At 37.5% G+C, this 14,846-nt stretch overlaps 1 protein-coding gene across 1 annotated transcript in view; it reads right to left on the bottom strand.

Moving 5' to 3' along the window:
* The window catches only part of LOC114668304 (DDB1- and CUL4-associated factor 1-like), a 76,313-nt gene that overhangs the window by 50,049 nt on the left and 11,418 nt on the right, over nucleotides 1-14,846 (bottom strand). Inside the window, exons 2-5 of the mRNA XM_028823968.2 lie at nucleotides 11,221-11,335; nucleotides 5,035-5,111; nucleotides 3,396-3,469; nucleotides 3,019-3,132 (exon numbers count right to left, since the gene is read on the bottom strand). Coding sequence (XP_028679801.2) covers nucleotides 3,019-3,132; nucleotides 3,396-3,469; nucleotides 5,035-5,111; nucleotides 11,221-11,333 — 378 coding nt within the window. The 5' untranslated portion in view covers nucleotides 11,334-11,335. The remainder of the gene's footprint in view (nucleotides 1-3,018; nucleotides 3,133-3,395; nucleotides 3,470-5,034; nucleotides 5,112-11,220; nucleotides 11,336-14,846) is intronic.

Here is a 14,846-nt window from a genome sequence, read left to right as displayed (position 1 = left end):
AAGGCCAGAAGGAGTTGCATTGCGTCTTTGTGGACCTGGAGAAAGCATATGACAGGGTGACTCAAGAGGAGCTGTGGTATTATATGAGGAAGTCGGGAGTGGCAGAGAAGTACGTAAGTTGTACAGGATATGTACGAAGGAAATGTGACAGTGGCGAGGTCTGCAATAAGAGTGATGGATGCATTCAAGTTGGTGGTGAGATTACATCAAGGATCGGCTCTGAGCCCTTTCTTATTTGCAATGGTGATGGACAGGTTGACAAACGAGATTAGACAGGAGTCCCCATGAACTATGATGTTTGCTGATGACATTGTGATCTGTAGTGATAGTAGGGAGCAGGTTGAGGAGACCCTTAAGAGGTGGAGATATGCTCTAGAGAGGAGAGAAATGAAGGTCAGGAGGAACAAGACAGAATACATGTGTGTAAATGAGAGGGAGGTCAGTGGTATGGTGAGGATGGAGGGAGTAGAGTTGGTGAAGGTGGATGAGTTTAATACTTGGGATCAAAAGTACAGAATAATGGGGATTGTTGAAGAGAGGTGAAAAAGAGAGTGCAGGCAGGGTGGAATGGGTGGAGAAGAGTGTCAGGAATAATTTGTGACAGACAGGTATCAGCAAGAGTGAAAGGGAAGGTCTACAGGACAGCAGTGAGACCAGCTATGTTATATGGGTTGAAGCCAGTGGCACTGACCAGAAAGCAGGAGACAGAGCTGGAGGTAGCAGAGATAAAGATGCTAAGATTTGCACTGGGTGTGACGAGGATGGATAGGATTAGAAATGAGTACATTAGAGGGTCAGCTCAAGTTGGACGGTTGGGAGACAAAGTCAGAGAGGCGAGATTGCGTTGGTTTGGACATGTGCAGAGGAGAGATGCTGGGTATATTGGGAGAAGGATGCTAAGGATTGAGCTGCCAGGGAAGAGGAAAAAAGGATGGCCTAAGCAAAGGTTTATTGATGTGGTGAGAGAGGACATGCAGGTGATGGGTGTAACAGAACAAGATGCAGAGGACAGAAAGATATGGAAAAAGATGATCTGCTGTGGCAACCCATAACGGGAGCTGCCGAAAGAAGATGATCTTGGTTTATGGGTGTTCCCCCAGAAGTTCTGATTGCATCAAAGCAAGTGGGGGGTGTCCCCATGTAGTCCCCATCACATCAGAATCTCTAGTTGTTTCGAACAGACATTTTTCCATGTATACACTACCAAATGTCAAGGTTGGGACTGAGTATAAAGCCAAGGTTTACTTCTGGTACCAAAATCCCAAAATGCCCATACTGTACAGTTTTAAAATTGGACTTTTTTTCTGCACTTTAAGTAACGGTATAAACAGGGAACCCTACTACCTACTTCAGTAATGTACTATACAGTGCAGAATTTGTTTGTTGTCCATTGTCATTTTTCACAGCTTGTCATCAAGCATCAGTATCAATCTGTGTTGTATATCGTGTCAGTCCTAACTAGTCATACTCTTCACTAACCACTATTCATTTGTCATTCATAACATATCATTTGTCACATTTCTCGTTCCATGTTCTATGAGGCAGGAATGGTAGCTCCATTCTACTGCACTGTACAATTGTACCAAAAGTTATTTAAAGTAAAGCTAAGAGTAATGTCAAAAGTCAGTTCCTATCCAAAGATTGCAATCTAACAGGTGTGTGACGTTACATGCAGTAAGCAGGTAACATCTTTGCAAAATAATAGTATTTCTGAAATCTTGCAATCATAATTGGGAAATCACACAATTCTCATGTAAAATAATATAATTATATTTTCTTGGAGTGGCAGAAATAAGCTTCTGTAATAGACACACGAGATAGTGCTAAGTACAGCTGTCATTCTTTTTAAATAAGCATTTGATTGATAGGTGAATAAACCAGTGATGTCATGCATAAAACTTATTTGCTCAAATCCCAACCCAGAGTCATGCTCATTTTCTCGACTGTGTTTTGTTTACGTTAAAACTAAAAAGGCTAAAAATAAACAATGAGAAATGACGATTTGTGACAAATAAGTAGGGATGCATCATGAGTGAAAAGTGATCAGCAACAAGTGAGCAATGACAAATAATGCATGACATAGCTCAATGATGGGGAAAGTGAAAAATGACAATACCCTGAAATAAACACTGTGTGTCTATAATGCTCAACATACCAAAAACATTAACGTTTGTGGAACAATTACTCTTAGGTTTTGATCCATGTCCCAGTATTCTCATCTATAATACTATGTGCAACAAGGCCTCACAAGCAATGTGATATAGCTTAAATAGAACCTTCTTTGGATTTGTAACTGTCTGGGTCTCTGTAGACTCAATAACCCATGGGCTACACCGAGGACTTTTTATTTTTGGATCACTGATGTCAAAATAACCACACTTTCACAACTTTCTATGTCTTTCATTAGTGACTAAGTTAAGACTACATAATACATCTTTAAAAGATGTCATGTTAAAGGTGTGTTAATCTGCTCCAGCAATTCCCAGTTCCAACATGATGAAACCTTCCAGTATAAAAGAGGGGAAATTCCAACATTTAAGGCAAACAGCTGGAATTCCTAAATGCAATATCCATTAACTCCTTTCTCATTGCAGACCCACAGATAACTTCCCAGGTAGTCAGCTCACACTTGGGGCAGAGATCACCAGTTAAACAGCCTGAAGAATATCACAAGCAGAAGCATGTCTCCTTTATAGTTCTGATTTCGAACTTCCAACCATTAGATTTAGGCTGCAAATGTCCATCTCATTTGTGTAAACTAGGCACATCACCCTTTTATCATGAAGTGTACTACTAACACAACAAGTGCTCTACACTTCATACTATATAACCTAACATCCTATTAGTCTTTTTATTCTGCTCTGCACACTTTTTATATATAGATAGGAAAAAGTCCAAAAGTTTCAAGCCACAAACTGTGTATGAGAATCTGACATATTTACATCATATGGTAATACCTCACATTTACTTACAATAAGAATATAAAGACAATATCACTTACATCCCAAATATTCTCACCTTTTCTTGAAAGACAACAGAAGCTTCAAGCCCAGGCATTATATTCTGTAGAAGGCGACAAGCAGCTGTGTTCAGAGAGACAACTCTGCTTGTCATTACATATGTATTTATAAGCTGTGGAAACAAGAATAACTACGATGAGAGTGTGAAAGGAATCAGAAGAGCCCAAAAAATAGTTTTTTTGATTAAAGAAGACGTCTTTCCAGCTACAAACAATCTATAAATATCAGACTATTTCCCATTTTGCTTTAAACAATTATGAGTGAAAGCACCTCCCTCATACTTAGCAACAAACAATGCAAGTAAAATGTCAAAGGCTATTTATACACAGCATTAAAAAATGCAAAGTTTGATTGATGATAAAATCTAGGACTTACTGCACTCATAAAGTCTTCATTCTTGAAAAGAATTTTTAATAGATGGCCTAGCATACATTCAGGGTCTGCGCGACCTAAATAGAAAAAAAGTAAACACTTCACACAAATGCATAACTTTTTTTTGAATGGTAAACTATAATACAAAACTTAATGTTCCTATTCTACGAAACAGGCTTGGCTATGCTACCATAAGAGTATTCCTATACTTATGTATACCTTATTACTTAAATAGCACAGTCTCATATAATGAGTCAACAACAGGTGGGAGTTTGGGAAGAAGAAGGAACAAATGGTAACAGAAAAAGATGTTTTATCTGGCCAAACTTGTGAATGTTAGGTGGCACTGTTGCCCCTTTCAACCCAACAGACAGACACTCAGGACACCAGGTAAAAGCATCAAAAAGCATTTTAATTCTTTTTTCTTCTTGTACAGTGTCCCTAAGCACCACAGCCACAAAAACAAAGGCAATTAACACAATAAGTTACTATTTCTCTTCTCTTTATCTCCTACACACCTATCAGCAAGCACGGTCTACTACCTCCCAACTCTGGCTCCATTGCTGGGTTCATAACAGTCCTTTATATAGTGTCCAACACAGAAGTGCTTCTGTTCTTCCTTCCATGTCACTGGCCAGCACTTCCACGTCAGATGGAGAACTTGTGTTTTCTTCAGCCCGGAAGTACTTCTGGCCTCGTGACTCACTAGTACATATGGGCTATGAGGTAAGCACGACTCCCCAGGTCCTCCTGCAGCATATCCCTGCAGCACCCATGATACCCAGCAGGGCTTTGAAGCTGAACTCCAAATCCCACAGTGACTGAGGGAATCCAGGGCACCGCTATGCTGCAGGGAAGTCTCCATCTAGTGTCTTGTGGGAGGCAGTGTCTAAACGTAGTTGCCTTCCCCCATCCTTCCCTTCTCGGGGCGTCCCGGCTGAATTGAGATGTCAGCCGTCTCCTACATATGGTAAATTTATTGGTTACAGCCATCAATTATATCAAAACGCTTAAAAGCTATTATAATACTTAGCTTGTGCTAAAAGCAAAAGCAAAGCAAATAACACTTCCAAAACCCCTTGTTTTGCAACAGCTTCCATGATGAGCTACACAATTGCTTGCCTCCCTGGTCTTGATTGCTGTGAAGTTCTGATCGACTCTAAGCAAAATGGGGGGCAATATTGCCCCCATGAAGTCCCAATCGCGTCAAGGCAATTTCCTACTTGATGCCCTGATTACATCGAAACACTGAGGGGGATTCTGGCCACCATTAAGTCCTGATCACCTCAAAGCAATTTTAGGGTCCCCAATGAATACCAGATTGCATTGAAATATGCAGTTTTATTTTGTTAAGTATATGAAATGGATGTTTTTCCAGAAATGCAAAAGTGAGTGTCGAAGTAAAGGGGTTGGGGGGATTGTCTGTGGTTTCACAGGAAAGCTGATGTTTATGTATGGTACTGAAAAATTCCCAAAATGCTGGTATTGTACCGCTTTATAATTTGTTTTTTTCTATACTTTTTCAGCAAACCATGTAACCCCATATAGGACTCATGACTGCAGGTGACAATATAAATAAACAAACATAAGAACTGCAAATCTAAAACAAAACACTAAGATATAGTGTGTACAGCTTACATACCTGGATGCCGGTCATCAAACGGATCAGGATCACCCTTATGATATTCTTCAGTTTCCTTTTCTATCAACTCAGAAATTCTAAAAGTGAATTTACAAATGATCATACGATAAAAAAGCAGTTTGAAACAAACCATAATAAAATATTAATGTTTATAAGTGAGTAAGTCAACATTATATTATATAACTAGCCAAAATACCCGGCAGCGTTGCCCGGGTGGTAAATAAAGTTTTTTTTTTTTTAATTGTTTGAGAAAAATATCATTAAAAAAACACAACTTTAAAAATAAAAATAAATTAACAAACAATGAAGACTCACTAATGTGCATGTTTACTGAAGTGCGTGCATGTTTACTGAAGTGCCTCGTTATATACAATGTTTTTAGTTTTTCCATCTTTAGCCAATATATAAAAGGTTCTTAGGACTCTCCCACCCTTGAACATGCCACATAAAGCTGTCCATATGAGAAACAGGCTGTGTCCAAATTGATTCCAGCAATTTGCAATGATTGTCCTTGAGATTTACTCATCGATACCGAACTGGAAATATGTGGTCTCTACTTTACCTTCGATTTGGATAACTTAATTAAATTAGTTTTTGAATATGAACGTATTAAAAAAAAAACTTCCTATTACTTTTTTACGACAATTGTAACACCAAAACATTAGCTACAAATCTGCGAAACAAATGACATTTCATTCATTAATGAATAAACAAAAATTACAAAGAGAGCCGCTGAATCCACAAGATAAATATAGGATGTTTATGATAGATAAAAAATAAAATTGCTTACTTCACTTAGATATAAAATAGATAGCCTGTATTCATCAAAATATAATCACAGAAGACGTTCAAGGTAATGTAAAAATGATGAGAAAAGCGACGCCTTTAAGGTTTTTTGACAGATTAATTTTTGTTTTGTGGTGTAGTTTTTACATGGAGAATTTTTGACGATGAAAAAAACGTCAATTAAATTTATATTATTATTAGGTTGATTTAATTCTATTACCACTACAACATTGTTACAATAAGAATAAGAATAATGCAAGATGAAAATATAATTAACAAAAACAAACATTACACAACAAACAAATAATACTACGTATTTTTCATGATAAAACTGTCGGTTGCTTTTGTGGAGCACACTAGAAACGTTCTGCGCGTCAGATGGATGATAACATACATACAAGACCGCAAGATTGTTACAGTCTGCTTTATATATAAGACAAGGTAGGCCAGCGAGGTGAACAGGCACGCGCAGTCACCGCTCACCCGCACCATGCGGTGAGGGACCATTACTTTGTCTATATAAATCCTTTCTTCCTCGGTCATAGTTTTACAGGTTTATTTAAAGAGGTATAAACTTAATAGAAGAATTCATGAAGAAGATATGAAAAAGAATAAAATAAAAAAAAGTATGAAAATCAAAATCCTCAAAAAAAAAATTGCTTTAATAGACCTTGGAATAACCTACCTAAATGATTTTAAAAAGATAAATAAATGGCAAATTATAAACATTTTGTGGAAACTCAAAAATATCAAAACAAAACTTGTACTCTTCAGAAAAATGAAAGTATTTTCAATTTACTTTAAAGAAATTTATTTTAGAAAGAAATGAAGTGAATGGGTCTAAAAAAACTAAGAAAATTCGCACTTGGACCACAAAATTTTTAAAACAGTTTCTTAGCGAGCACCTATGGGCCATGGGTAACCTACATTCCAAATTTCAAGTCCCAAGTCCTCATGGTTCAGGAGAATTTGTGATGAATAAGTAAGTGGTATTTAGCTTTTATATATATATATATATATATATACAGTGGTGTGAAAAACTATTTGCCCCCTTCCTGATTTCTTATTCTTTTGCATGTTTGTCACACAAAATGTTTCTGATCATCAAACACATTTAACCATTAGTCAAATATAACACAAGTAAACACAAAATGCAGTTTTTAAATGATGGTTTTTATTATTTAGGGAGAAAAAAAAATCCAAACCTACATGGCCCTGTGTGAAAAAGTAATTGCCCCCTGAACCTAATAACTGGTTGGGCCACCCTTAGCAGCAATAACTGCAATCAAGCGTTTGCGATAACTTGCAATGAGTCTTTTACAGGGCTCTGGAGGAATTTTGGCCCACTCATCTTTGCAAAATTGTTGTAATTCAGCTTTATTTGAGGATTTTCTAGCATGAACCGCCTTTTTAAGGTCATGCCATAGCATCTCAATTGGATTCAGGTCAGGACTTTGACTAGGCCACTCCAAAGTCTTCATTTTGTTTTTCTTCAGCCATTCAGAGGTGGATTTTCTGGTGTGTTTTGGGTCATTGTCCTGTTGCAGCACCCAAGATCGCTTCAGCTTGAGTTGATAAATAGATGGCCGGACATTCTCCTTCAGGATTTTTTGGTAGACAGTAGAATTCATGGTTCCATCTATCACAGCAAGCCTTCCAGGTCCTGAAGCAGCAAAACAACCCCAGACCATCACACTACCACCACCATATTTTACTGTTGGTATGATGTTCTTTTTCTGAAATGCTGTGTTCCTTTTACGCCAGATGTAACGGGACATTTGCCTTCCAAAAAGTTCAACTTTTGACTCATCAGTCCACAAGGTATTTTCCCAAAAGTCTTGGCAATCATTGAGATGTTTCTTAGCAAAATTGAGACGAGCCCTAATGTTCTTTTTGCTTAACAGTGGTTTGCGTCTTGGACATCTGCCATGCAGGCCGTTTTTGCCCAGTCTCTTTCTTATGGTGGAGTCGTGAACACTGACCTTAATTGAGGCAAGTGAGGCCTGCAGTTCTTTAGACGTTGTCCTGGGGTCTTTTGTGACCTCTCGGATGAGTCGTCTCTGCGCTCTTGGGGTAATTTTGGTCGGCCGGCCACTCCTGGGAAGGTTCACCACTGTTCCATGTTTTTGCCATTTGTGGATAATGGCTCTCACTGTGGTTCGCTGGAGTCCCAAAGCTTTAGAAATGGCTTTATAACCTTTACCAGACTGATAGATCTCAATTACTTCTGTTCTCATTTGTTCCTGAATTTCTTTGGATCTTGGCATGATGTCTATCTTTTGAGGTGCTTTTGGTCTACTTCTCTGTGTCAGGCAGCTCCTATTTAAGTGATTTCTTGATTGAAACAGGTGTGGCAGTAATCAGGCCTGGGGGTGGCTACGGAAATTGAACTCAGGTATGATACACCACAGTTAGGTTATTTTTTAACAAGGGGGCAATTACTTTTTCACACAGGGCCATGTAGGTTTGGATTTTTTTTCTCCCTAAATAATAAACACCATCATTTAAAAACTGCATTTTGTGTTTACTTGTGTTATATTTGACTAATGGTTAAATGTGTTTGATGATCAGAAACATTTTGTGTGACAAACATGCAAAAGAATAAGAAATCAGGAAGGGGGCAAATAGTTTTTCACACCACTGTATATATATATATATATAATACACGGAGAGAGACAGATGTGTTTTTCGGGTTTATACTCCTAAACTTTAGTTTGCCTTCAAAAAACAAACAAATGACACAAATCCGCGTATTTGTATTCAGCAATAACATATGCTGTTTTGCCCATCTCAATGATTAAACGTTTCTGTTAACACTGCACATGTTATATCAATATGGAGATGTGCTTTCTGCTTGAAAGCACTTAAACACTAAATTAATTTTATTTTGGTATTAGCAAATGGAGCAGCTCATTTCATCACTGGTGTGAACAAGAGCCACTTCAACTGAAACATTCCTCGATTTTTATTTTCTACCATTTTTTTTTGTTATACCATTTTATGGAATTTATTAAAATCAAATAACATTCCATATAAGCAAGTCAAATTTTACAAAACTAGGTTCAAATCGAATCAACTCCCACCCATGAGAAAAAGAGCTAGGCCAACAGAGTAAAACTTTAATAATAGGATAGCTGGATAAATAAATAAATAAATAAATAAAATAGAAATAAAAAAATGGAAAGGGAATCCGCTTCCTCAATTTAAATGCGTATTCTAAAATGCTATTCATTATATCCTGCCAGGTTTTAAAAAAAGGTTTTGAACAGATCTTCTAAGTGAGAATTAGATTTTTTCAAATTTCAACTAGTATATAGCATCAGTTGCCCACCGACTTAACAGAGGTGGGCTAGGATTCTTCCAGTTGAGCAAGACAAGTCTGCGTGCTAATAGTGAAGTAAAGGCCATTATAGTTTGTTTGTCCTTCTCCACTTTACACCAATCTGGGAGCCCACCAAACACAGCTGTTAATGGATTAGGAGATATTGTGATATTCTGTCTGAAAGGCATTTAAAGATTTTGGTCCAAAATTATGTTAATTTGGTGCAGGCCCAAAACATGTTGCCCAGTGAGGCTGGAACTCGATTGCAACATTCACAGGCTGCCCTGGAAACATTTTGGACAATTTTAAATGAGACAGATGTGCTCGATAGTTCATTTTAACTTTAATTGTATGCTTTGTGCATATGGAAATCGAGTGAATTCTGTGCACTGCTACGTTCCACTTCTTTTCTTAAATGTTGAGTGGGATCTTTAAAGGGGAGGGGCTTTAAAATGCTTTTGTAGATTACAGATATGCTGTCCAAGTCCTCAAAACTGATCAGTATTTTTTCCGAAACAGAGGCAGGTGGGTGGTGGGAGGTGAAGAAAATTTGGAATGTTTTGTTTAGCAAAGTTTCTAATTTGGAGGTAGTGAAAGAAATGTGTTGACAGAAAGTTGAATATAGTGTGGAATTGTTCATAGGATGCGAGACGTTGTCTATATACAGATCTCTAAATGGTAGAAATATTTACTTTCTACCATTTTTTTTTCCCCCCAACATTCCCCGTGTGCACTTTCCTCCCACATCCCATGTTCCCATAGGCATAATTGTGGATACATGCAACCTTTACCTCACAATCCTAAAAAACCATATGCCAGTTAGAAAAGTAATGGATGCTTAGACAGACATCTACAGACATGCTCATTGCAATCTGAGAATGAATGCAAAGCCACCATTCTTTTTTAGGCTTATATAGGACACTGTACTAAAAAGCAATTAATCTCGACCATCATTTCATCTTCTTTTACAAATGCAAGACACTACAAGTTAAACGATTACAACTTAAATCATTACACTCTCAAAGCATGCACAAATCTATGATTTTTATATTTTTATATTATAATTCATAATGAGATAAAAGAGTCAATAATGAAAGCCTATGGGTGGTGGTGTTTTGTCATTATTTATTTATTTCTTGCTTTAACAAATATGCACAATTTCCACTCTGAAATTTTCTTGCATAGAACACAAAGCATTTCCAGATTGTCTTGTTGTGATGCTGCATCATCACCTCTGTGAGCCATTTTGATATATAGTTTTTAACTCAAATTTTTCTCACATACTGTAGTAATTTGTCTACTAGCAGTAATGCATGAGTGCAGTACCAGCGTTTACTCAGTACTACTAATATTGTAAATAAAAGGTAACACTGTAATATTTTGGGAATTTTGATATCAACTTGGTACTGAAGTATTATTCCTTGGGACATGTCTACTGTTCACACATACTGAAAAGTCTTTTCTCAGACACATTACACTTTAAGGTTTTCCTCATGATCTGAATTTTTGGTTGTTTAAACAATAAATACTCAAAATGAGAGTACCCCTATTGGCTACCCAAGGGGTTTTTGGTCAAATTCTTTGCAACCGTTTCTTACACATAATCTAGATCTTGAAATTGGGAAAATATCTCATCAGGTTTTAATGTACTGTCATAACAAAAATGCATTTCTTTATTTGAATTTGTGTGGTTTAGCATAGCTGATCCTTTGCATTTATCTGTGCTTCGCTATGAGGCCTTAAGTGCGTAAATTTAGTATCACAGCTTAACCATCATGTACGATGCAGATCATTAACTTATTTAAAGAATTAACAAGCTAGTGTTATACATTTTGCGATATTAAAAACTTGGTGGTCCCCCAAAGTTTGGAATGACAATCACAGTGTCCCTAAAACCAGATACCTGAAATCGTTAGATAACACTTTGTGGTTATTTATTTAATTAAAATGCTTATAAAAGGTACCTTTATAAAGGTTGTTTTTTGCATAAGAAAATTCTATCACATATATGCTCAACACAATATTTCAACTTGAAGGATCAGAACGTAAATAATGCATAGACTGAGTTATGTACTCACTTTGAAAGAATTGGTATTATATCCTGCACGTTGCCATGTTGCTCCTTTTCCCAGGTCTCCAGCAAGGAGGACAGCTCTGCTTTGGAATCAACATGGGCAGAAGCTGAAGACATGGCTTTAAAATAAATAAAGTAAATGAGAGTTTTTCACTTTCAAATTTAAAAAAAAGCATCAACTTTTCTTAACTAGTTATTTTAGTATTGTAAAGAATGCAGCACCTTCACAAAATAAAGTTAACACATTGTCATAAATTGCCAAATATGTATGTTTTAAGTACACGGATACCACTAGAAAGTTTTTGAAATAAGTGCCTTTCAGTATAAAAATCCAAGAATAAAAATTTTTAAATAACCTATAGCATGGACCAATATAGCAATATAGTATTTGGACCACCTTTAATTTCTGCACACTTTACTGTGTTGTTGATTTAATTTTACCCATTAACATGCTGTACTTAATAACCACTAGTGACAAAGTGAAAACATTTTCTGAAAGCTTTGCAAATTTATTGAAAATCAAAAACTTAAATCTCTCATTTATACCAGTGAAGTGAATGAGAGATTCTGTACCTGTACAAGTTAACATATCAAAGAGAGAACAAGAAAAAAAAAGTATGACCTTGTAATGATTAGTATATTGGGAAATAGTTTAAATATTAGGATTACTTATCCACCCTTGGCAGTGAAAGTAAGACTTGTTTTCTTAGCTTTATCGATATATACATGTTGCTATGACAGCCAGGCTGCACTTTATATGTATTTTTAAAACACACTGAATCTCTTCGCTGAAACGTTTCTCCTAAACATTTTAGTGGGATTCAAATCAGAAGTCCTTGATAGCTTGAGCTTAAGATTGGAATTCCTATTCGAATGGATCGACAGATCCTAACGTTTAAACCACCAGGACATTAAAATGGCTTGATAACCCTCAGATTTCATCATACCATGCACACATTTAAGTCCTCAAATATTAGAGAAAACAACAGATCCAGACAACATTATGGAATGTCTACTATTTTTCTTTGAAAGCCTCCCTTTTAATTTCCTATAAACAAGACACCTGCACTTTCAGGTAGTTCAAATTTTATTTTCTTTTTTAGAGAACAGTCTCTCAGAAGCACTAAGGTTTGCCCAATTAAGGTTTAGCAAAATTTAGTCTGTCTTTATCCACATCTCTCTGTCAGAAATGGGGTCCTTTCTGGGCCTCTGACAATTATGGTTTAATGTCCTGCAGACAGTGTAGGCTAAAACCACTGCTCCAGCAGTCAAAAGGTCAGTGTTCAGGATCTATTAAAGCGATTCAATCCTTTTACCGATTTTCTACACAAAAAGTATTTGCATTTTCTGAGTTTCAAGTCAAACTAATAAAAAGTGATGTCCATCCTTTTCTTTCTCCAATGCATTTCTTATTGCCATAACATGAAATGAATGGGACTTTGCAAATATTTAAGAACAACTGTCTAAGAGTTCAACAAAAAGTTTTTTTTTTTCTTCTATTTCATTTTTTACATGGCAGACCAAATGGGTCCAATAATAAGAATGCTGTGTGCCAAGAACTGTGGATGAAACAAAACTTTTGCCTTTCTTTATTTGCAAGGCCATACACGTTGTCTGCATAGTAAATGCTTTTCATTTGTACTTTGTAACATTTGGCAAAAACTGTAAACTACCACCTTTAATACAAATTATATTTGAAATGTGGGACTAAATAGTGAACAGGGCCTCAAGTTTGACTGTAGTCAAAATAACTCAACATTAGGGGTTAAAATGAAAATGTTCCCAGTACTTCTAATGTCTGGCTTATAACATCAAAACCAAAAGCATTTCAGTCCTTCACCAACAAGAATACAGTAGAACCTCGGTTTGTGAGAATAATTCATTCTGGAAACGTGGTCGCAGTTCAAAGCACTCGTATATCAAAGTGAATTTCCCCATAAGAAATAATGGAAACTAAGATGATTCGTTCCACAACCCAAAACTATGCATATAAAAATGACTACAGTGATCCCTCGCTATATCGCGCTTCGCCTTTCGCGGCTTCACTCCATCGCGGATTTTATATGTAAGCATATCTAAATATATATCGCGGATTTTTCGCTGCTTCGCGTGTTTCTGCGGACAATGGGTCTTTTAATTTCTGGTACATGCTTCCTCAGTTGGTTTGCCCAGTTGATTTCATACAAGGGACGCTATTGGCAGATGGCTGAGAAGCTACCCAGCTTACTTTCTCTCTCTCTCTCGCGCTGACGTAGGGGGGTGTGAGCAGGGGGGCTGTGTGCAGCTGCTTCCTGAAGGACATGCTGCACGGTGCTTCGCATACTTAAAAGCTCAAAGGGCACGTATTGATTTTTGACTTTGTTTTTCTGTGGCTCTCTCTCTCTATCTCTCTCCCTGCTCCTGACGGAGGGGGTGTGAGCTGCCGCCTTCAACAGCTTTGTACCGGTGGTGCTTCGCATACTTAAAAGCCAAAAAGCCCTATTGATTTTTTTTTTGACTGCTTGCTTTGTTCTCTCTCTCCTGACGCACACTCCTTTGAAAAGGAAGATATGTTTGAATTCTTTTAATTGTGAGACAGAACTGTCATCTCTGTCTTGTCATGGAGCACAGTTTAAACTTTTGAAAAAGAGACAAATGTTTGTTTGCAGTGTTTGAATAACGTTCCTGTCTCTCTACAACCTCCTGTGTTTCTGCGCAAATCTGTGACCCAAGCATGACAATATAAAAATAACCATATAAACATATGGTTTCTACTTCGCAGATTTTCTTATTTCGCGGGTGGCTCTGGAACGCAACCCCCGCGATGGAGGAGGGATTACTGTAATACAAAATATAAAGTAAAAATACATAAAACAAATTAACCTGCACTTTACCTTTGAAAGGAATCATGGCTGGTGTGAGTGAGTTTCTAAACTCTTGTGGGATTCCACCCAACGGGACGACACACGGAAGAGCGTCCCAAAGCAATCGCAGTCTCCCAGCACTGTAGCAGTTCGCCGTAAAAGCGAATCCGAAAAGATTGCAAGGAACATTATAAACGCGCAGGGCACAGTGCTACTTGGCCACGACCCTACCTGACTGCTGTGTCTGTGTATAGGAGAGTGGCAGATCCCGCTACAATAAATAACAGCGCTGTTGCCGTTTCAAGCTGAATAAAGCTGGTGTTGCTAAAGTACCGAGACTCAGCTTCGCGTTTTGTGGTGCAAGATGGGGACTCGCACGTCACAGCACACACACACACGCGCGCGCTCGTGCACACACAGTCACAATGCTGTAGTAAACAGTATACGCTCGTACGGATGTTGACTATATGAGTGAGGCACGCCGACTCAGACAGAGAATAGGAGACGATTGTCCACAATCCCGCAGCGAGAGAGGGAGAGAGAAGACCATCAGCTCAGTTGTGATCACATGACACTCAGCAGACAAAGTGTATACATACTACTTGTATTGCAAGACCTCGCTCGTTTATCAAGTCAAAATTTATTAAAAATTTTAGCTCATCTTGCAAAACACTCATAAACCAAGTTACTCGCAAACCAAGGTTCCACTGTAGTCACTGTGTTGCCTGACAATGGTGAGATAAGCTGTGTATTTTCTTGGATGCAGACTAAAGCAGCAATTCAGATG

This window comes from Erpetoichthys calabaricus, chromosome 18 (genome assembly GCF_900747795.2).
Source record: "Erpetoichthys calabaricus chromosome 18, fErpCal1.3, whole genome shotgun sequence".
NCBI lineage: Eukaryota > Metazoa > Chordata > Cladistia > Polypteriformes > Polypteridae > Erpetoichthys > Erpetoichthys calabaricus.
The sequence above is the reverse complement of the archived record's forward strand: the minus strand, read 5'-3'. Positions and strand labels throughout refer to the sequence as shown.